This window comes from Anarhichas minor, unplaced genomic scaffold (assembly GCF_050575085.1).
Source record: "Anarhichas minor isolate MPS153535 unplaced genomic scaffold, ASM5057508v1 ptg000028l, whole genome shotgun sequence".
Lineage (NCBI taxonomy): Eukaryota > Metazoa > Chordata > Actinopteri > Perciformes > Anarhichadidae > Anarhichas > Anarhichas minor.
In genome coordinates, this window is record NW_027466474.1 from 12,765,967 (window position 1) to 12,789,708 (window position 23,742).

A 23,742-nucleotide genomic window follows, 5' to 3' on the forward strand; every position below is an offset into this window, starting at 1 on the left:
TGGCCACAGAGCAGAACTCCACCTGCTGACCCACCTGTAGCTCTGCGTCTTTAGTGTCAGCACCCACAGCTCCGAACTTCCCGAAAGAGCTTGGGAAGAAGAAGGACTGGCCACCCTCAGGAGGCGTCATGGGGCTGGTGGCTGCAGAGCGACACTGGACCACCTCCAGGCTGACCTGTGTGCGCATGTGGTGCTGGCCGGACGGAGCTGGGGTAAGTGGGTCTGAGGGTCCTGGGGTTGCTGGCACAAGCACCAATATATTCTCAATGTCTTCCCCTTTTTCTCTGCCATGACCTACGCTTTTATTCTTAGTTGTCTCCCCCTGAGTTTCTCCGTCTCCATCACTCGGGAACTTATTGGAGACTGTCGTGTTGTTATGTGCTGCTGTTGTTTTGTCATCTTCAGGCTGTCGTGTCAGAAGGATGGCTTCAGTCTGCGTAGAGTCTTTACCACAACCCCCTCCTGAAAGCGCTTGATCTTTGGATTCTTCATTCTGGTCTCGCTCTTGAACGTAGCTGGCATTCATCTGAAGTTTTGGCTGAGGAGCTGTTGACTCTTGCTTCGTGTTTATCTGAGGTCCGTCAGGCTCAGCGCTACCATATGAGCCGCCTGGACGCTCTCCATCATCTGTCTTCTCACACGGCTTGCCGTCCTCCCTGAGACCTCTCATCTCGTCCTTCAGACTTCCCATTTTTCCTCTGCATTAAAGTTGTTGAAGTACCTGCAGGGCACAACACAGCACTGACACACTGTGCAAATCGTAATCAGTAACTATAACAACAACATCGAAGCATAGAATGTGCTAAAAATATTCTGTCATACGATATCGACGTCAGGAATGCAAACACCGACGTGTAACCAAGTTACAGCATTGCTACTATTTGATGGACATTATTCACATGCTTATTTTGTATTGTAGGGCACTGTAATATCTGGGATATTTACTATTATTAAACACATGATTAGACTGCATTTTAAATTACAGATTCTTTTGCATTTTACCGTTAGATTGCACCTTTCTACCCTAAAGATTTATCCACACAGCCAATACATGCACAGGAACCCAAAGCACTTGTCAAATTTTGGCTATGAAAATAAACAGGATCAAACAAACTGCAGGAAATCACGAGTAACAGACATACCTCAGCAGTCCAAGTCAGACTGAAGTCTCGCCATAACTCTCACTCGCATTTGGGTCAAACGTTGCAAAGTCTCTCCGTTGATCGAGAGGCACATCTGTCTGTATGTCTCTCCTGATGATATATGGTGATAGCAGTGGCTACAGGTTTGTCTCTAGAAGAATCTATCTTAGGCAATCCTCTCTCTTTAAGCTGTGGCTGTGTCTGTTGAAAAGCTTCACATTTTCCAGTTTCCCTGGAAACCACGGTCGGGTTCTGGCAGTGATGTGGTAATGTAATGACAAAACCTCTCTTCAGCTCTCTAATCATCAGTAAATCATAGTAATTAACCACAGATTTTCATAGCAACACAATGGCAAACGTTGTGCAGAGAGATAAACCTGTGAATTAGTCAACTGGCTTTGAAGAAGGCAAAAAATTGGAGATAAAAGCTTTAATTTTACTACAGATGATCGGTGTGAGGGCTTCTAGAAGGAAGGTGGAGTATGCAACAGAGAGGAGAAGGGATTGTTTTTCTTAATTGTGGATTGTTACATTAGGTAAGACAGCAACTTATGTGACTGAAGGGCACATTTGTTTGACCACTCTCAGTGTTAAGAATGCACAATCGTAATAAAAAGAAGGCTGAAAGATCAAAAAGGCACATCCTGTAAACCACAACCAATTGACATTTGCGGAGGCAGATTATCGCAGGCTTATTAGAGGACCAGAAAAGCATTGCACACTCTGGTCTTTGTGCAGGCAATTTCTGAAATATTAGTAAATGTGAGTTTTCTGCTGCAACAGTGAAAGCACACGAAAGACAGCGGGGGATATCGGCTGAAGAAGCTTGGGGGAAGAAGAGCTGCGCCTCCCACACAAACACACACTTGTAAACCACCATGTCTTTCCTTCTCATTCCTCCCTTCAACCTCTCCACTTTGCAACACGTATTGCTCTCGAGCCTCGATCACTTTCTTTCCCTGGAGTAACTCTGCGGTGCTAAGGATGTTTACATTTATCTCATTTTAGGAATCTTCCCTTTTTATTATGATTGTACTGTAATGGTAGGCTGCAGCTTGCACAGAACACTGCGTACTGACAGAAGTATAGTCTCGGCATTAATTCAAAGGTCTCCACCAATCCCTGGCCGCCACAGAGTGCTGTTGCCTAGCAACCACGTAGTGCGATGCAGGGAGGTGTGCTGCCGAGGTATAGACGGCGCTGATCATATTCTCATCAGGAGCCATCAGCCTGCCAAAGGCCATCTTTTCAGCAACGTGTTGGTAATAATAACCGTGGTGAATCGTTAGTGAGCAAAAAAAAACAGGCTGCAGCACAGACAGAGCGCCTCTGCAGCTACGAACAGTGTTATCTCTACTGCGTGTGTGGCAGGACATCGCATCTTAAAAACCTGACAAACACGTTGGTATCTGCTTTTATTTCCCAAAATAGTCACATGAAGTGAAATCAATAACAAAGCAAGAAACAGAAACGCAAAAAGGTGAGAGGAAAATAAGAAATAACAAGACAAAAGTTAATAAAGATTTCTTTTGGAAAATAAGCGGTGTTTTTTTTCCCCAGGTTTTCTGATGCCGACATACTTCCATCGAAACATTATCGCTTGTCTAAAATGGATGATGAGACAAGTTGGCTCCAGTGTTTCGGCTAAAACTGTTCATTTTTATTAGGGATCATTTGGTCTCCAATTTCTGTCCAAACCCCTTGATGGCGTCTGTGGTCTTGTCCGCAGCTTTTCCTATGGCTGCCTGAGTCTGTCTGCCAGCTTCTTGAGCAGCTTCAAAGAGTCACAGTGAGGCAGAGGAGAAATATTCAGTAAGTTAAGCACCACATCATCACTATTGGGCTGAAGACATTGTTGTGCAGAGTTTGATTGAGAGTATCAAACTTGTGTTACCATCTTACATGCAAACTTATGAGTGATAAGCATATATTTATGTGTATATAAAAAGCTATTCAATACATTCCATTAACTGTTCTATTCCTGTAACGTTTTGAGGAAAAACACTTTCAATCAAGCTAAATATGAGTGAATGTGTATTGCTATAGTCCTGTGTTACACAGTGTTGTCAAATAATAAATCATATCAGGAGCTCAGCTTTAATCTCGTGTTTTTCATCCTCTGACAGCTTGCCACTGCGCTCTAACTCCTGTCTGCTCAGAGTACTATATCTACTTGACCATCATAATGCTTCAAAGACTGAGAAGTGGGCACTGTACCTGTGTTGGCCGTTTCTTTGGAGGAGTCTGCCACCTGCTGCACAGCTTCTTGAGCTGCCTGCACTGAAAAACACACGACAGAGACTTACAGCGACTGACCAGCTTTTAAACTCTTCAACTTTGGTAAATGAGCTAAACTTTGACCATCTCAGTCGTTCACAAGTGAAAGACTATTTTAAACATTTGTGAAAAATAAAAAAAGTTTTATTTATCAAGTTGCTCTTTTTCAACGAAGAAAGACAAACCATTATGGGAATAAAAGCCTTTACAGGACCTTACATAGGCCCCGTGTCATCTCACAGCTATCGTACCTGCAGTGTCTGTGACTCCCTTCGCGGCCGAGTGGCTCGTGCCTTTCAGGCTCTCAAAGGACTTCTTGAACGAGGCCATGGCTCCAGTCTTTGTCCCTGCAGCGTCCACGCATCCGTCTGAGCCGACAGAGGCGGGAGAGACTGTTTATACCCTCCGTTTGAGCCCGACACCAACGAGCCTGCACAATCCAGCTGGATTAACCCAAACAAAACCCGCACAAAGAGGCCCGATCAGACTGGCATCCCAACTATGGCAGCGTTCAGCCAAGGGCCAGAGCCCGCTCAGCAGATTTTACACATCCTGTAATCAAGCCCCCAGACAAGAGTGAGCAGAAAAGGGAAACACGCGAGGGCGTTATTAAATAGAGAGAACAGGCAGGAAAAAAACAAACAGAATTGGTTACAAAAGGTTTAAAATGTAATGAGTGCTCAATGCCAAAAGTGAGTTTAAACATCATCAAACAACACTACCAAGTGGTTTCTTTTTTTAATCTTTATTTACAGAGGAATGTATGTCTGGCTTAACACATAAACCTGTATATTGACAAGTCCCGCAATTGAAAGCACATATTGATATGACAACCATTATGATTTCAAGACATAATATATTGACTTTAACTTGTTCAAATCTTCAGTATACACACACGCACGCACACACACACACACACACACACACACACACGTATACTCTGTCAATTTCAGAGATTACAGATTTACTGGAATGATTTCACAAGCAAATATAAAGATACAATGTAAAAAAACTCTTACTTCAAAAAAGTTCAAAGAAACTTCCAAAGAAATGCAAAACAAAAAAAGAAAGAACCCACAAACAGGCATTGTCGACACTTAGGAGGATATTATTGTTTTCATATCTGCTTGCAACCGGACATATTTATTTTTTCCACTCCCAATGTCTCATTGGAAGATGACGAACATCTATTGCACATTTCTAAATACAGATACACGCACGTACGAAGTCACAAGCCCCGGCTCTGGTCTCATTTCATTGGGAGGGAGTCAAGGAAATGAGACAGAGGGGACAATTCTTACGTCTCAATAATTACCTACACCCAACACATCACATTAATAACATGACATTTACAATATATAATATTAAAAGATTTGTCTTGAAGGAAGAACATTTTTCAGTGGGAATGCTTGTCTTTTTTGTTGATTTTTTTTGCAACGGGGGTATAATAGTGATACTTTCAGCATTTGTCCTTTTTATTATTAGAAATATTATTGTGCTGCTGGTTGGTTGGTGGCTTTGACTGGTGATTTTACGCTTCTGGCTCGTAGTCCCGGCTCCCCTGGGAAAAGAAAAATCGATTTTTAAGAGACAGGCAGATCAAATCCGTAGCACAGAGAAGCTCGAGGGTTAAATTCAACAGTAAGACTTTGATCGCATAGACTTTGATCGCATCAAATATGACTGAAATCAATTCATAGAAGAATACATATGACAGAGGGCTCATGGTAACACATGATTGCGGTCTGCTGAAGGTAATGATGTCACTCTATCATAGAAGCTCCTCTGCTGGTCTCTCTCTCTCTTCAGCCTGCAGAGGGCGGCAAAATCCTTCACAAGCTTCAAGGATGTGTCGTGAGCACATTCCCAGCATCCTTTTAACCCTGAACACGCCTCCTTCACACACATGATCATAAAAACAAAAAAACAATACAGCCTACGGGAATATGCAATAGTCTTAGGACATCGAAGGTGTTCATAAAAACCAGGAGTGATACTGGATGAGATGGATTTTTATTCACATATCCTCCCTAAGAGGGCTTGGTTCACTCTGTAGCACTCGTGGTCCATATTCACAGCACTGCAGGGAGACCCTGACATTACCCACAATGCACAGAGGCAGAGAGCGTCATCACCACACCCATTCAGACAGAGCTCACATATCGCTGGTGTAGCAGAGGATGGGGGAGGGGAAGCGATGCGGAGGAGAGGAGCAGGAGATGGAGGAGGACATGGATGACACAAGCTACTGCCTCTGAGAAATTCACTTTTAATTTACATCTCGGGGAATATCTCGGTGTTATACCTTTAACTGATGAATGCAATAATCCACTAAGGAAAAGAAAATCCAACTAAACGCATTGAATAAATTGAACATCACTAGCAAAATTAAATCTTCCTCCAACTGAAGCTGATTCTGAATATTCTCTGAGAATATAATAGTTTTCTGGCTAAAAACATAGCAGAACTTTAAATCATGATATATACTAGTGAAGTGATCTTTTCCACATTATATACATTGTGTGCTATTTGTATTTACTCTTAGCTATTTAAAATCTGGTTTCAAAGCAATAGATTCTGCAGTTTGTCGCGCCCCTAACAGCCACATTCCAAAAATAACCATCGGTGTCAGACTCCCATCCTTCCCCCACACATGCATGCACACACACACATACATACACACACTCCCAATGCTCAATGTAGGTAGGTGGTGCTATATTAACTGTACTCGCTATGTGGCAATTGGCTTGTTAAGCCCTCTGTTTTCATTTCCAGAAAAAAGAAGAATTACCTCATCGTGAGTGCGCTGTAATGATTGTGTGGGACAGAAGTGAGGGGGGCAAGTGTGGAGTGCTATTGAAATGCAATACAGCTAAAATGTGTAACCATGAAGAGCTGGTGAATACCAACGAGCCTCCATCTACTGTAACGTGACTGCAGTCTATGACTTTACAGTTTCTTTTACAGGCTTTTTGTAAAAAACCTACAAAAAGCAATTTACAATGAAATCTTACTTCGACACAGAGACATGAGATTCTTTATTGTAAGGCAGAGACGGAGACAGAGACGCTTTGTGTCGTGTAGGCTGATTACCTGCTGGGACTCGTATGTCTCCCCTTCTGGCTGCAGCATTGCCTCTCCCTGGCCCTCCATGGCCTCCTGCCCGTACTCCTCAGGCTGCAGACACACAAAGAGTAGGACGATGAGCATATAAACATTATATATATATATTTCTTGGTAGCATTGGAGAAACCAGCAAGAGTACGCTAGATTTGTTTTTTTAATTATCCAACTGAAAAACCCAGTCCAGTGCTGGTAATGATAGTAGATAGTAGCAGTACTATGTGTGTATCTAGCAAGAAACTTTCAAAGTCCGCAAACACTGACAGCGCGCGTCCCTTCAGGCCTCCCTCCAAAGCTACTGCACCAAAATGATCATAACGAACGTAAAAATCAAACATGGCTATTGTTAAATTTGGTTCACGTCGCACAAGTTGAGCAGGAAATCTGTCATTTTTTCGACCACCATCTTTGGACAGTCACAGTAGTTTTACTTGCAGGGGACAGAATATTCTTTCATCCAGATAGTTCAAAGATGATGGTGGAAATACCTTCAGAACAACAGTTTATGGTTTTCTATCAACCTCAGCTGTGTTTAGTGCAAAATAGCAAATGCAAACATGATAAACTAAGCATGATGAACATTGCACCGGCAGTTGAGATGAAATGAAAAAGGCCTTCTGAACCCTTTTAGATCGCATGTCCGCTCATATTGTGCAACCATTTAACAATGTATGCAACACAAATTGCTTTTCTTTGTATTCTTTGATCAAAATCCAATTATCGTTTCTTTATGTAAAACAAAATACGACATGTACTTCCATGAGCTAGTACCAACCAATGTCAACCGATAATACGCTAATGCAGGAGCTAAAGATGTTTCCGTTAGCATTGACATTGTTAGCATGCGAATGACATTGAGCTCAAACAAACACCGCTGTACCCAAGTACCGTCTCACTGAGCTGCTAGCATGATGGTGACTCTTAGCCACGTTCGCTTGTTATTCCTTGTTCAGAAAACTGAAGTTCTCAGACTCTGATGTATTGGTAATAGAGAGGCAAAACAATTGGGGGCAAGAAAAGACAAAAACTGACGACGCCCGTCTCCCAGCACACAGGAGACTATTTAAATTAATTATAATAAAGGAACATGTCACCAAATGCAACCATGTGGCTCAATGAGGGGATTTTAATAATTTTTGGACAACAATGGAGGCACAGAGGACTAGGAAATTGGATAAAAGGACATGCTTGTTAGTATAGCTAATTCATTGTTAGTTTTCATTTACAAGAAAAACATAGAACACCACCAGTCTTATCTTTTTCTATTTGAAGTGACGCTGCTATTGATTGATATCTTGACACTCCTCCTGAGAGCTTTCTGATGCAGGCAGCGCGCCATCTTTAATGCAGCTCCTACTTTGAGCCCTTAAAACAAAGCTAGTGGGTCAGCACACATTTATTTTTAAACACAGCACTAATCAAGTCAATTAGGCCAGAGACGAACAGACCGTAATCCTGTGTACCGTATCAAGCCGGTGTTATTGCTGTAAGCCGACCGACATGATGAGCACGGCTTTAAATGCTGCACAATGGGAAACCACCATAAAGTCACACCTAATCAGACGGATCATTGACTGAGAAAAAGTGAACATGAAAAAGGGTGTTCGTGGGATTACAGCAGAAGAGAAAGCTACGTCTTGTGTCTGATTGGTCACATTTGAATTCAGTCTCGACTCCAGCACAAGAGAAGCCTCAATGTTAAGACAATTCAGCATACGCTTCTCTTAAAAAGATTGTACGAATGGATCAGTGAGTGCAATTTTAAGTACAGAATTTCGTCACAGAGAGGATGTACAGCCCAGCACAAGCTAGAGCTGAACAGCAGATCGGCACATGTGATAAGAGTGTCAACAGTTTAACAATCTGTTGTCAGGGTGTTGGAATGAGTAGTTTTATCACTCAGATAGTGCCTCCGAGAAGCCTATTAGAGCAGGCTGTCAGATTTACTAGATTAGTGAGTCAGTGGAAAGCGTCCAACTCTGAGGGATGAAGGACAGTACAAGGACCTCCCTGTGTCACTGACAGCGAAAGACGAAATGTCGCCGTGCTTACGGCGCACGACCAGGTTGTTTAACAAGCGGAAAACAATCAATAGAATGTGTATCACTCAAATTTTCAAGCATGACTATGCGTAGATTTTTCCAAGTCAAATCTGTTCCACTTCTGTGAAAAAAAACTTGTTTGAATTGAAGCTGTATTTTATAGACTGAAGGCAGCTCCGTGTGCAGAGCGGACAGTGTGGAACAACAACTCACCCTCGGGAACCCTCAAGCGTCCTCCAATAAAACAAGAGTAAAACAAAGCCTTGACGCTAATTGCATTTCTTACGATTTTAACTGTATAAAAGCTGTCATCAACCAGCAGGTCACCCGTGCAGCGTGAATGTTGAGGAAAGCAGAATCACGCTGTGGAGCCAGCGTTAAGCATTGAGAAACGTGTTTTTAAACTTAAGTACAAAAACGTGATCATGTTTCCTTTGGTGGCAGCAAACGTCTGTGCTGACAGCAGAGGAATAAAACAGATGCGGACCAGTAAGTCCATGTTGAAGTGACACGCAAATTCATCAGCCCGTGTTTATCCCTGCTCTAAAATCTGGCTCCGCTACAACCACAATCCCATCCAGACTTTAATGAACATAACTTACGGCAAGTTGCCAACTGTAAGTGATTCTTGTATCTGGAACAAAGGTCAGTTAAGTAGGCTCAAACCAGAATAACAATTAGCTGCTGTATAAAATATGCATATCGTATACAAGGCAGTTTGCAGTCATTTCATTATATGCATGCTATTAAAAGGGGCAATCCATCAGTTGCTGCTGCTTAATTTTTTTCCAAATCTTTGTGATATCTGTATCTTATGAATTTCCAAAACTATATTTAAACTAAATATTCAAGCTATTGATGAAGCAATAACTCAATTAATTGAATAGTCGATCAACAACAAAAATTTGAACGATTTGAGAGATGTGACAGAGTTTCATCAAACAAACTGCCAAACGCTCACTGGTTCCATCGACTTAAACGTTGGGGTTTTGCTGTTTTCCAGAGTTTTACACCATTAGAAATGTGATATCTTTAACAAGCAATTTTTAAATCTATTAAAATGTATAAAAAAAAAAACATCTGTAGATTCTGGTTGTATATACCCAAAACTAATAAAACAAACAAATGCAATACTGACCATAAATACATATACAATCACCTCTGATGTCATTTCACAATTACGGGCTACTGATTTCCTGTATGTGTGCGTGAACACTGCCACACTTTGTCTAGTAACAGGACCGTACTTAAGAAACCAGTGTGTTACACCTCACTGTGTGTGCTGTCAGGGAGCTGATGGCGACTGCAACAGTGTACATACATTCATGTCAGCAGGGAATTCGTCCTTTTTCCCCAGGCCAGTGGCAGCGACAATGTTCCCGACGGCTCCAGTGGTCTTCTCAGCCACTGCAGAGACACACAAACATCATACACACACACACACACACACACACACACACACACACACACACACACACACACACACACACACACACACACACACACACACACACACACACACACACACACACACACACACACACACACACACACACACACACACACACACACACGAACATTATCTCAACCGATTCAGCAGACAGATTAAAAGCATGCACATCGTGTCTGGCCTCTTTTGTTTCTCAATTGAATATTGTACATGATGACCACTTACACTTTGACCCCTTCAACACACAAACCCTCCCCCATCACCACAATGAATTTGCCATTTCCCAGTTAGCAGTAAGTGGCTGGTCACAGTAATGAAACTGAGCTTTTAACCAACTGTGTCAATAATGAAGTTTGCGTTTGACAAGCAAAGAGAAAACTCACCTGAGCCCACGCCGTCTTTGGCCTTGTTACCTGAATTAACCAAAAAATGAATTTGTTAGAAATGTTACTTCAGGTACCATTTGATATTTTGCCTTTTAGGGACACTATCTGAGATTGTGTTGGCCTGTATATCCTCTCATTTTTCATACCACTGACGCAATTTAAATGTAGTCGTTTAATTCACAGCTCCAGAGGTAATGTAGGTAATGGGTAACGTAGGTAATGTAGAACAATCATGGCTGCAGAACTTGGGTTGCTTGGTACTTTTATTGTGAGGAGTTATTAAACTTTGTGGCCGACTTAAAGCCAAACCCACCTATCAATTCTCTGACCTTTGGCAAATCTCATCCATCTACCCTTACTCCATCCAGCTATTTTGGAGTATCACACAGTGCCCACTGGTCCCGATCACTCAAGCGGCGTCATCCTCTCGACTGTGCAGCAGTCGCATGCCTTATTGGTCCCTGAGGGCCTTTAAAAGCCCACTGAGGAGAGATGAAATGATGATAAAGTACAGACCCGGCACTACAAAAGGAGAGTCTCAAAGCAAAACATACATCTAAGATGTGCCTCCATTTCAGCAGTTGCTCTAGGTAAGTGCAGCTACCACACTGCATATTCAGTAATACAATACATGATTTGATAATCTTTTTTGAAAATCCATTTCAAGCTCATTAAGTGTTGAAAATGAAATACAAATGAAAATAATAAGTAAAAATACATTTAAGTCACCTTGATGGTTATAAAATACCAGATTAAGTCTATAGTTCTTGGGTGTGAAATATATTTTTGTCACCTAAATATTGATAGTACACATTAGCATCAAATAAATAGTAATAGATTACTGAAAGTGTTATTATTTTGTAATGCAAATTCAGGCTGTAGCTACGGTTTAGCAAATGTTAGTAAGAGATATATTGAGACTGTTGTGGTAGGGTGCATGCTGTTAATGCTCTATGAATACTGGCTGTTAGTTGTGACATTAAATGGTATCTAGTACAGCAGGCTGTCTGCTCAGCTCAGCTGGGCGGGCGGTCTGCAGCAGCTGTCAAAAGGTGGGCCCTAGGCCTATCAGATCACTCTCACCCCTCCTCCAAGAGGGGCCTTCAAGCGAATCATACGCAGCTTTCTAGGGCACCGCTCTGCTCAACAAGCAGCATGCAGGAGCACAGAGATGCCACATGACATGGACACGCTCCTTTCTCTTTCCGTGTACCACAGGCAAAAAGGCATGATGAGACACAGCACGGAGAAGGCGAAAAAAGGAGCACGCACGTGTTTTGACTGCAGATTGACATGTTTGGTTCTGGTGATGAGTGACAGGGACACGGTTCTAAATATGAACGGGTTCCATCTAAATGCAGACACGTCGGACAACTTGTCGTGGAATACCCAACGTCACTGAATCGATGGTACGGACTGGTGACTGTAGAGCTATACCAGCAGGAGTGTCACTGGAAGTTTGGGCCCTCTGAGAACAGCTCAACAACTGAGAAAATAAATATCTGTAATGGCTGGCAGGTTCCAGGGCCCGTGACCAGCCCCGAGTCCCGTGAGTCATCTGGTCCTCCCCCCCACATTTACCCCTAACAGACCAACTGTAAGCTACGCTTGTAAGCTCCAAGCATAGCTGGCCAATGTGGAAGAAGTGATTGATCACAAATGACAAGGGGTTCGTCAGTATAGACACACAGCTTGTATCACTTTAAATACAATGAAACAACTGATGATCATCAGAATTAATTCTGTGGTAAATGACTTGAATTTTTCAAGAAGAAATGCCAAACACGATCTACTGCCAGCCTCTTAATCGTGGGAATGTTCTGCTTTTCTTTATCTTATGGAACTGTAAACGGTAAGTCTTTCGGCTTTGGACTGTGGGTTGGACAAAACAAGCAGTCTCAGGAAAGTGTGATGAGCACTTTTCACTATTTTCTGACATTTTATCGACCAAATGATTTATCAAATAATGAATGAAATAATATTCAGATGAATTGTTAATGAAAGGTATAGTTAGTTGCAGCCCTAGACATATTAAAACCAAAGTATACAACTCAAACTAGGTTCTCTAAAATATGGTTGCCATCATGTCCTTAACATTTGAATTCATCGAGCTTAGTATTAATTATTTACACAATAGAACCGGTTAGCACTGGCTATCGCGATATTGGAATTCCATTATTTCACAACGATTTGACACCATTAAAGAATAACCCTAAATGATTGACCAGCAACACAGATAATTAAATGATGCATAGCACTGCCTTTACAAGTGAAGCGTAAAGCTGGAATATGACAACTGTGAAAGTTGGTGTTTTTCAATGTTTCATTATGAACACAAGATGATCAAAGATATCGAGACGACAATTTGTCAGTTTCTAATGTTCCTTTGACCAGCTGCTTGCTAACCTTTTTCCAGGTGTCCATCCACCTTCATGTCACATGTTTTAATTTGAATAATGATCTAAAGAAAGTGAAATGGATTGGGCCAATAATCTAAAGGCACACATTTGGAAATTACACTTTGAACTCGTGCAACAGAGGCACCGATCTGTGCAAATAGCTGCAATGGTGTCCATTACAAATTAAACTGCACAGAAGCAGAGGCCTTTAGTCTGTTTGTCTCCAGGAGGTGACCGCTGGCTGAGACTGTTTTACAATCTGCTGCCGTCCAATGCACTGACATGTGGCAAGAGCTGCTCCCACCATCCTGCTGCCCCACCCCCACCCCCACTCCCATCTTCTGCCTGAAGCCCAGTCAAGTCAGGCGAAAGGGCACAAGGACATTCAGAGCTTCGTATTACATCACACACGTCAAAACAACTCCTTATCCCAGTGCATCTTCTTTAAAACAACTCGTCAATACTGGATAGTTTAATAATACATTGGCTAAAATTATTTTTTAATATACTGCATCAGCCTGCTTAAATAAAACACAGATATTGATCAACTGTCAGACGGATTTATTTATTTAATTACAGCTGTCATAAAAAGATACTCTGGATTTTGAGGAGTGCATTCAGTTACTTATCATGCCGTACACTTTTAACATATCAGTCATTTTAACTTACACCCCACATTGAGTCCAATAAAACTACAGTAGTTATACAGTGGGAATCATGCACGAGGGTGTGATATTGCCATTTAACTGTAACATGATGGTGGTGGTGGCTGGTTGCTTACACGTCTGAGGGAAGGAGGATTATGCTATTTATTGTACCAATGAAAGAAGTTATTGTGTAATTCAACCATTTGTTTCAGGACATAACGTGGATGCTGCAGGGGCTGATTTATAAAACATTCTTTCTGCTGATTTGTCGCTGCTCATGCATACTGTATTGGAGGAACATTAGCAGTCTCAACGTGCCAGTGGTTGCATGTCAAATAACCTGGAAACAGATGTGTGATCATCTTACCTACAAACATAACTCCTTCTTTAGTCTTTTCAGCTGCAACCGCAACTCCCTCCTTGGTCCTCTCCGCGGCCACTGCCATCCCCTCTTTCGCTTTAGACAAACCCTTCATAAACACATCCATCTTGGCCGAGTAACTGTGGAGAGATGGACCATACCTGCTTGTCAGTCTCCATCACTGCTGTCACTGTGTATGTACACATCTTATTTATATGCCCGTGTGGCATTTAATAGCTCATGATGATAACCATGCTTTTAAGTATTTCATTTCTATCGATTTCTACAAAACCTCTATGAATGAGAGTCCATTATACGTTACAGTACAAGAAGGCAGCACCGCCTCCTGTGGTAGATCCTGACAGCTGCGCTCCAGCCGTCAGGCTGTAGTAAAAACCCGCTGTTCACTCATGCATTCAACCCCCTTTGCACATCCTCGTCAAAGCATGAAATATTCACAGGCAAACAGATCTCAATGAAATGGTTAATTGTGGAGGCGCTCATTAATTATTGCTCGCCTGTAACGCTACTCTCTGTGTGGCAGCGAGATGGTAGGGCTGCGGCTGAGGAAAGAAAGGGAGCAGCCCGTTTTAAATGAGGGACTGTACGTTAAATGATACTGGAAGGAAATGTATTGCAGGAGCTACAAAAACGTTGCTGGGGGAAGGGAAGCACGATCTACACCGTCATATCCACACACATTGCGATTTAAGCGTGGAGTTAAGTGGATGCAATCTGAGCCTGTCCGATCACACGCAGGGAAACATTTAAATAAAACAAGACAAGGCTGCACACCAACAGCTCGAATCGTGTTATTGCATTTCACACCGATCCGTGCGAGTCCCGCCCTGGGTGTTGCAGGTCAAAGCTTTAATTCCCACATGCATATCATTTCACGATGTCGACTGTTTCCCACGTTTGCATCGGTGCCCGGCTTGTAACATTATCGTCACATTACATTTCGCGACACAAATTGATAAAACAATATGCTAAGAAAAGCTGGACAATGAACATATAAAGGAATGTTAGTCAGGAGCCCAGTTGTTTTAAGCGCACGGTGCAAACCAGTGTCTTCCGATGACGACGCTCACATGCATGGTCCTCAAATGGTGGTGACCTCTATAGGCTTAAAAACGGTGATACTAATGTAGGCATGCATGAAAAGAGAAAGAGTCGTTACCTATTTACAAATAGCCGTCGACTTGTCCCCTTATGATTCCGTCGCACAGTCGAGTCACACTATCGTCTGAATGGGAGATATCTTCAAATGATGACTAGGTGGGCCTTCCTCGGGCTGATCTCCACCAACAGGGACGGCCCCCTTCACAGCTCGGCTCAGACTATAACCTCCCCCCCCCCCCCCCAACCCCCCCTCTCTCCGCCATGGTTCCTTCCACTACTGATCACGCCGAGGTGTCAACTTGTACAGCAAGGAAAGGGACTTTTCTACCTTTTCTGTTGCAGAAGTTAGCCCCATTGACTGTAAAGTGACTCTCTGAATATTATGTTATATTGACACAATTCAACTGTCATATAGTAGGCTACAATAATATGTCCTCTGGGTGGAACTGTCACCCATCTGTTAACATTTGATTAGATGACATAATAATAAAACAATATTTTTTATTTAGACTACTTGATCTACATTTAATGGTTTCTTGAGCTACCGCCACCCCATATTGCACTAAAAATGGCACCATCTGTATTGCCTTTCGTGAAGACATGCAACCCCCATCCTATATAAGTATAATGTCATATTTTTATTTTTTGATCATTATTTTTAACTGCCCCGATTAGCAGTCGTCTTTCAGAGTAACTATAGACTCTCGTGAGTTGGAAAACGTTTAAAATCAATTATCCCACCTCTGTGTAGTGTGCCATTACTGACATGCGTAGCACAGGAGTGTGATCGGGAGGGTGATACCATTTTGAGTAAGAAATGGGGGAGGGGGATGTCATATATATATTCCTTATTTCTTAGTCTTATACCATGGCTTAGGGTATTATTTGATATGTTATTCATTGAACTGTTTGTTATTCAGTCTGTTATTCCGTTTGTTTTTCATAGAAATTAAAAAAAATTCTAATCCTCGAACAATTCAACAATACCAGAAGGGTTATTTAATGTTTGTAGCCTATATATTCCACGCCGAGTATTAGTCCTTAATTGAAATTCAACCCTATGCGGTCACAAGCTCGTGACTTTGTCTTTAGGCTTGCTAAATTACGTCCGCAGCGGACGTATCTCAGCCAATCAGAGCAGAGGATGACCTCAGATCGAATCATGGTTGAATATCGAGCAGTCCATCAGGTTATGATGCTTTCTAGCAGACCCAGAGAACACTAATAATCAATGACTTGTGTTAATAATGCTGGTGCTGTATACTACGTTTCATGGAGCTGATTTGCAACCTCGACCAACTACCACCTACTTTTTAACTCCCTGTCTGACGTACATAGTGACGCGGTCCTCGCTGTAGTGGGCGAGCATTTACGAAATCCTCCTTCTTCCCCTAACTCCCCCTCCAGTTTGAGGAAATCCCAGATAACTAACCCTCCTTGAAATTGCCCTGTCCTGTCTCATCGGGTCTCTGCGTGCATGAGTAAGCAGGCTGTGGCCATTGTGCGCCATGTACTGCGAGGAGGTAACCCAGTAAAGTATGACCACCGTTCTGTTCTACAAAGAAAATGACTGCTTATCTGTACAACCCCAAACTATAACATCCACCTCTCATGTATTAGTTTTGCTGCGAAGAGGAAATACACTTTGAAGATGTGTTTTCACATGACTTTGTGGGTTTGTAGAGCAACATAGAGTTTACAATCATCATGGCCTCATTTATCATCCTACCATCCATTAGATATTATGTGTGATTTGTGAGCTGAATCGTATCTGTGCTTTGAGCAGTAAGAAAGTAGAAAGCTCCATCTAACGTTGAGTCCCAGTCAGGCACTGTCCAGGGTCCTGAACTGAAGTTTGTCTCTGTCCACAGTGCTGATTTGCTGAAGCCAAAATCCCACGGCCCTGCAGGACAGGATGCAATTCATGAGGGGTTATTAATGTCTTCCATCAAAACACTGAAGAAGAAACTTAACATGCAGTTAAAGTTGTCTTCTAAAGCTGCTTTCAACGAACAGGTACAGTGGATACATTCAATATCTTGGTTTCCTCACTGACTGTTTGAACCTGTTAGCTGCATCTGCCCTCTTGTGGTGTTTTGTGAGAATAGCATGCCAAACATTTTGCATCTCCACCATTCTTTTACTGAAATTGCATTTGAAATTGCAAGAGCTGTTCACGAGACCACATCATTATGTTCATATAATAACAGAGACACCCTTTCATTGGTTGTTAGTAAACTTGCAGTACCTCCATCTTAGCATCTTGTGTTCAAAATATTTAAAGCAGCCGTACCAAATTCATCTCATTAGTTAGAGCAACGACAACATTACTCTCCATTAAACCCAATTCTGGTAGAGTTCCTGGACAAAATGAGTGGGTGGATGTTTGCACATGCATTTTAATGTGAAGCAAACTCAATAAAATAGAATATATCTTTATTGTCAGGGTGGAAATGTGCCCTTTGCTCACCAAATACAAGAAATAGCAACATAAAAAACAACTATTATAACTATATAACAACTAGTTAGCGAAACAAAGACATAGACCTGGTCATATTACACGTTAAAACAGTTTGTGTGAATGTCTGTGGCTTAAATCTTCTCTGTCACATTGCTAAGTTAAGAATATTGATGGCACATTGGATGAAGGACTCATTAAATAAACATTTAGTTGCCAGAGGGACTTTTTAGCACCTCCCTTAGCACAAGAGCTCAAACTGGCTGAAGGTAAGTTTCCTAAAAAGATAATGTTGCTGTGAGCATCCCTTGAAAATGTCCTATAGAAGCTCACCTGGAAGTGCAGAACTGTACCGAGGTATTTCAAGTTTTCCACAGTTTCAGCATTTTGGCAAACAAGTGCAACTGGCTCTGTTTTCAGATCTTATTTAGTCCAGAAACTTTATTTTTTGTCTTGGCCGCATTGATTTCTAGCTGGCTACTGCAACATCATAGTTAATGTGCCTTGGTGTGGGCCAGATAGACAGCTTCAGCTAATAGGTCTGTTCTCTGTAGAAGGAAACTGAGATCATGTCATCAGCACACTTAAACAATCTAAAATATTTCTCGTAACAAGAGAGAGAATAGCGCAGGGGAAAGAACATAGCCTTGTCGGAAGCCTTCGTGGACAGCAGGAAAGAAAGTCTCTCATCCAGAGAACTAACCACGTATTGACGTTGAGATCAATGAGCCTTTTCAGGAGAATATGTATTTTCATTTGGTTAAAAGTTGAGCTAAAATCCTCAGGCATATCCTTTAGTATCCCAAAGCTGTTCAGTAAATGCAAGCAGAGTGAGCAGAGGGTCGACTCAGCCTCTTATATGCAAACTGGAGTAGATCCAGTATAGTGGCCTTAGTGATGAAGTGTCTGGCCAGAACTCGTTTGAGTTTTTAATGAAATGTGCTAAATAATGTTAATCTGTTTCAATAGCCATTTCAATATACCACCACCTTGTTGATCGTAAGGAATAACCCATGATTATAAAACATTCCATAAGTATGCCACCATTTCATTTGCCCCAGTTACTCTGCCTTGTTTTATTTTATGTCTTTTATTAATCAAGACAAGCTAGAATGTTTGTAAAGCTCAGAGGGTGGACAAAGATCTACAGCAGTGAATCACATAATGTCACCGACTGCATTATAAGTAAAGCAACATTTCCCTTTTCTATTTAGATCCTGATTTCACTAAAGTACTTTTCCAGCTATTTCATAGTGACTCATCGGATTGGTTTCCAGTTACAATAATTCTCTCAAGAAGGATTTTCAGGTTCAGGCTTTTCTTGCTGTGATGTGAGCTGCCACAGTCAGACCAGTGTCAGTCCGATAGATTTCACTTCTGTGGGCGAGGTAACTAATGATTGGGAGTAAGTATATTGAAATGGATACCGAAATCTAAGAACTGTGACTCGGCTAAAGATACATGAAAAGACACACAACAAGAAGACTCCATCATGTAACTTCATAAACACAAAGTAGGATTTCTGAGTGTTAACCCAAAATACAATCCATGCTGTGAATGTTGGACAAAAAGATTTGATTGAAAGTTATGCCACGTTAAGCGTGCTAATAAGCGAACATATGCTTCTAACGCAATCATGAGTTATAGTTTTGCGATTCACCATTCATTAAATCCCAGATTCCTTTTCACTCAATAGCTTTTTTTTGAATCAATAAACGGAGGTGTATGAATCATTTTGTCATTTTCAAGTCCCATTCAATTTGTTGTATGATCTCTTATCAATGGTTATAGTTTTGTAAATGAAATACTGAGTTTAATATAGTTCTGAAAGGACGTTCAAACTGACATACTTAAGCCTATGTGGTTGCTTGATGGAAAGACTGCACAGTTTGAACCCTTAAAACCATAATTTTCTTGTTTACCTTTTTTAGATACTGTTTATAAATAATTTGGCAAGAGGTAATCATAAGCAATTAATAGTTATAGTTTTAATGGCTAAAGTTTATAAAAAAGTTAGATTTATGGGACACTAATTCCAGTAAACACGTCACAGTTGGACTGGGACCTGATTGGACTTGGTCCTGATTGGCTCTCCTCAGTGAAAAATTCCATCCAGTTAACAGCATTTTAATGAACAGCACCTTGCAAAGCCTCCTCTCAGCAGGTTGACCTACGTGAATCAGAGGAGCCTGCTGTTTGCTATAAGAGCCCGTTGTTTAGCCTTTGAGGACTTGGTTTTCCAATTACTTTAACAGATACCCCGTCACTACACTACATTAACCTGCACACTTCAAAGACAACAACTTGTCCTGAGCACATCTTAAAACAAAATCACGAAAATGTAATAATGCTGCTTCTTAACTGCCATTTTCTCCTCTTTTTTTTTTTTTGAAGAAGAAACACTTAGTGGTCCACAGCAGATGAGTGTGGCTGCTCATGTCGGTGTTAATGACAGCATATCTGAAGTAAACTGTGCAAGCTCTACAGAACCAGCGGCGGGCCAGAAATAAAGGTGATTCACCATGCGTTATATTCTGGGGAATAAAATAAAATGTTCCCTGTGTGCAGTTCCAAAACCGCTAGCACAGTCAGATTTCTCAGCCTCAGCCGGCAGTGGTCCTTTCAGCCCCCAGTGAACCCGCCTTTATCTATCATGACGTCTTTACACCCCGAGCTCCAGCACAATGCTTCTCCTTTTACAGATCCACTGAGTGGAGTCGGCCAGTCACAGCGAGCATTATATAATTCCAATCAATCTGAGTTGTAAAATCTTGACACAGGTCAGGCCGCGCCACAGCTGAAATTTACAGCTGTTTAGATTGCAAGTCATTTTCCCGCGGCATGTGCACACACACTGCATCTGCCTTCTGGAGCCGAGTGAAAATAAAAACCCTGCCGGCGAGGGACTTCAAATCACTCCCTCTTAAATGCTATCATGAGTGATTGGGTACATTTACCGTATCAGAATGCATTAATATATTTTAGTCTGCCATAAACTGTATGAAAAAAGGAGGGGGGGGGGGGGGGGGGGGGGGGGGGGGGGGCTTGTAGCAGGTCTTTGAGCAGAAAACATAATAGAGACAACGATGAACAAACCAGCAAAGTAAAGTAGCCCTCGGCACCTCTAGGTGGCAGCAGAGACTGTTTGTCTACACCTAAGGTGTGATTACTATTCACAGCACTAACCAGGGTACATATCAACCCAAGACATGCCTGCATCGATTCAGTTTAATGTGTGCACGGGTGCACATAATGAAATATTTACTTGTCTATGACACACTTCTGGAGGTTGAGTGTAGCCGGTATTGGACGTAGCAGGATGCTGCTGTCATCACCTTGAGCCTGTAGCAAGCTCTCTGTGTCTCTATGCATGTGTGCCACCAGCAAGTTTAGCATCGACATCCAAAATGGAAAATTAAGATTCGCTTTCATCTCACATTCAAGATGCATTTTCACTGCACACACTGTAGCCTAATCTCAGGGTGGATGTCGTAATGTGCCCCGTTTACGGCTATAGAGGATTTGTGCTCTATTTGTTTACAACAACCATCTGTATTTGTCGTACAGTATGTCGCTGTGACCTCTCCATTTCTCTTAAGAATACACCAGCGCTTTTAATAATGCGAGTTAATTTATGTAACACTTGTTGTTAACACATTTGTCTAAGTGTTCCTTTACCCACTGTGTACATTACACACACGGTGGGCAAGTCTACAGTCTGCTGATTGAACTATCCTTTGGGTATAATAGCGGATGCACTAAAATTAAAGGCATTATGCAAATTGTACATACAAAGTGCCCAAAGCTATTCTCCATCTTCTTTATGCATGCGGGCTTAATTCAATGAATCTGTGTGAGAGCACTTTCACCAACGATTGAACTCGATATACAGCACCGGAATGTAAGCCAAGCTATACAGATTAACAATGTGACATACTGGAAGCAATATAACAATTATGTCATGGCAATTTGTTAAACTGTCTCAGGGCAGAGCGCAGGAACAGAAGGATAACTTATGGATTTTGTGTGGCTGCATGTGTGTGTGTGTGTGTGTGTACGTCTGCAAACTTGCTCCTTACAGGAAAAGGTTAGCCTTCTTTGTTGGCAGTTATATAAACCCGTCCCAGCTGGCTGGTTGCCTGCACAATTGCCTGCTATTAATGTTGATGCATAATTGCATTACATAATGTGTTGTGCTGTCTTTTAGACGAGTCAAACAGCTGTGGCTATTGGCTGTCTCTGCTGTGCACAGAGTCAAGCACTCTCCTCTAGTCCGCTGCCAGACAACTGCCTAATAGTAAATGGGAGCTGTCACAGGTCATTGTCAACTTTAAGCCACAGCAATGGGGCTTTTGTAACAGCTACAGCACTTCAATGTGTTTTGTTAATGAATTGTAATATTTTAAGTCCAGGGAGATTTGATTCATTTATGTTCTTTTATCAGACTGCCGCTAATTTAAACACAGCAGTCGTACAATGTCATCAGTGACAGAAAGAGAAATCAATCTCTGTTGTAGAGATAGAAAGAGAGAGAGAGAGAAAGAGAGAGAGAAGGAGGACGAAGGAGAGTCGAGCATGTGATGCGACCGACTCTGCCTTTTGGCTCCCCAGCAGATGGTAGTGCAGCATCACAGAGGAGCATCTCGCAGAGCAGGACGAAAATGGTGCAGGAGACGAGCTGTCTGAAAATGAACGCTGCAGATTCCGAGGTACGAACCTTAATGGGATAATAGGGTAATATCTTACCTACACCATCATTGTGCAAGGCAGCACATTGCAAAAAAAAACAAAAAAAAAACAGAATCACGAATGACAGCAGTATGTCTTTCAACATCTCCCATATGGTGTACCCAGGGGGACGATTAAAAGTGGAGCACATTGATAGCCGGGGTGCAATGAATGTATGTGCGTACGGCTCCAGTTTTGAATCCAGTCACTTACGTAAATGAATCCAGGATTGAATGCAATCATAATATTCAAACCGAAGATTAAATACTTGATACGGCAAGAGCAAAGAGGACCAGCTGGGTTAACAGAAAGCAAACAAGGAGCAGCGCAAATATCAAGGGAGCTTACATTTGATATGTCAAACGTGTTTACAAGGGCCTTGCTTGTATCACAAATAGCATATTGTACAGGAGGATTTGTGATTTGTGTGTCATCAGACGTTGCTTTGTTGTGTGGTGTCACAGGTATTTTCATGTCACATATAAAGCACTCTCTACCTGTTCACAAAGCTTAAAAACATTTTGCTCTTTCAGATTTGGCCCTTTGAAATGTGCCACGCAGTAAGTGCATGTTAAAAGCCAGATCAAACTGGCTGATTCATACGGGTTTCCAATTGGCTCTGCCCTTAAACAGAGAGTCAAGTGTTGTTTCTGTGCTGCATTGCAAGCCATTTGGGAAATATCTTGGCTGTTTTTTAGCTCTGTATTGGATGGGGCACGGATAGATTCACACACTCAAAAGTGCTTAAAGAAAGGGTGGTGAAGGAAGTTTGTCACACTGTCGCAAAAGCACCAAACAGTCTCAGAACAACAAGTGGCCATATATAACAATGCAGCATTTTCTGTGCCCACCGAAAGGAAAGAAGAAAGCAGGATGTCGTGCTCTGGTGATGGCAATGACATTTATTAACAAGAACAGAGGAGTACTTAAGGTGAAACACATCGCACCATGTATGTCGTGACAAAAGACATCAGTGCAGGAAACATCAGCCACAAGTTCTAAGCCAGGACTGAATCCTTTGAAGTCCTGCAAAATGGCTCTCATCAGATGAGAGCTCTGCAGACTGAGACATCCAGCTTATAAAAAAATGCTGTGATTGGAAACCTGGTAAGCTAATGAGTTTGCACTTCTATCTTCTCGATTTGTACAGGCTTTTGTGCCAAGGCCTTTGAGGCTTTTCTGTGCCAAGTCTTGTAATAGTGTTCTCATTGTTCGCCTGAGAATCTGACACTTTTTCGTGAAACTTAGGGGGGGAATCCATCTCCAAACTTTTTCACATGAGAAAGACAAGGAGGCCGGGAAAATCACTGTGAATTATGGATATTCCTGCAGAGAAATTAAGTTGACAAAGAAATGGTATAAGAAAAAAAAAAAAAGAATCATGTCATAAATGGCTCAAAAGGATGGATATTTTACAACTGCAATGCGGCGTAACAAGTCATAAGTACTTCTTGTTAAAGACTTATGAAACCATATTTCTCCGTCCCCCTCTCCCTTTGTCAGCCTAAGAGTCTGAACTCCAGCATTCTTATAGGTAATAATCTTCTGTAACTATTAATTATTGGCTCCACAAATCATATTAGTATATTAGAATTAGAATATTAATA

At 41.8% G+C, this 23,742-nt stretch overlaps 2 protein-coding genes across 2 annotated transcripts; both read right to left on the bottom strand.

Moving 5' to 3' along the window:
• Nucleotides 1-2,812: 2,812 nt before the first annotated feature.
• On the bottom strand, nucleotides 2,813-3,749 carry adirf (adipogenesis regulatory factor). Its single transcript, XM_076103429.1, has 3 exons — nucleotides 3,671-3,749; nucleotides 3,360-3,422; nucleotides 2,813-2,916 (listed from the first exon to the last, which is right to left on the bottom strand). The coding sequence occupies exons 1-3, from the start codon at nucleotides 3,747-3,749 to the stop codon at nucleotides 2,813-2,815; spliced, it is 246 nt and encodes an 81-aa protein (XP_075959544.1).
• Nucleotides 3,750-4,950: 1,201 nt separating this feature from the next.
• On the bottom strand, nucleotides 4,951-13,960 carry sncb (synuclein, beta). Its single transcript, XM_076103975.1, has 5 exons — nucleotides 13,834-13,960; nucleotides 10,418-10,447; nucleotides 9,906-9,991; nucleotides 6,513-6,596; nucleotides 4,951-4,980 (listed from the first exon to the last, which is right to left on the bottom strand). Exons 1-5 carry the CDS (start codon nucleotides 13,952-13,954, stop codon nucleotides 4,951-4,953), a joined length of 351 nt encoding a protein of 116 aa, XP_075960090.1. The 5' UTR covers nucleotides 13,955-13,960.
• Nucleotides 13,961-23,742: the final 9,782 nt, after the last annotated feature.

What these genes read in the sequence shown, in the direction of transcription:
- adirf (XM_076103429.1), bottom strand. Translation starts at nt 3,749, where the DNA reads ATGGCCTCGTTCAAGAAGTCCTTTGAGAGCCTGAAAGGCACGAGCCAC. An exon ending in GGGAGTCACAGACACTGCAG is followed by an intron (nt 3,423 to 3,670) that starts GTACGATAGCTG and finishes TGTGTTTTTCAG; the next exon opens with TGCAGGCAGCTCAAGAAGCT. An exon ending in CAAAGAAACGGCCAACACAG is followed by an intron (nt 2,917 to 3,359) that starts GTACAGTGCCCA and finishes GACTCTTTGAAG; the next exon opens with CTGCTCAAGAAGCTGGCAGA.
- sncb (XM_076103975.1), bottom strand. Translation starts at nt 13,954, where the DNA reads ATGGATGTGTTTATGAAGGGTTTGTCTAAAGCGAAAGAGGGGATGGCA. An exon ending in CAAAGACGGCGTGGGCTCAG is followed by an intron (nt 9,992 to 10,417) that starts GTGAGTTTTCTC and finishes GTGTCTCTGCAG; the next exon opens with TGGCTGAGAAGACCACTGGA. An exon ending in AATTCCCTGCTGACATGAAT is followed by an intron (nt 6,597 to 9,905) that starts GTATGTACACTG and finishes GTGTGTCTGCAG; the next exon opens with CCTGAGGAGTACGGGCAGGA.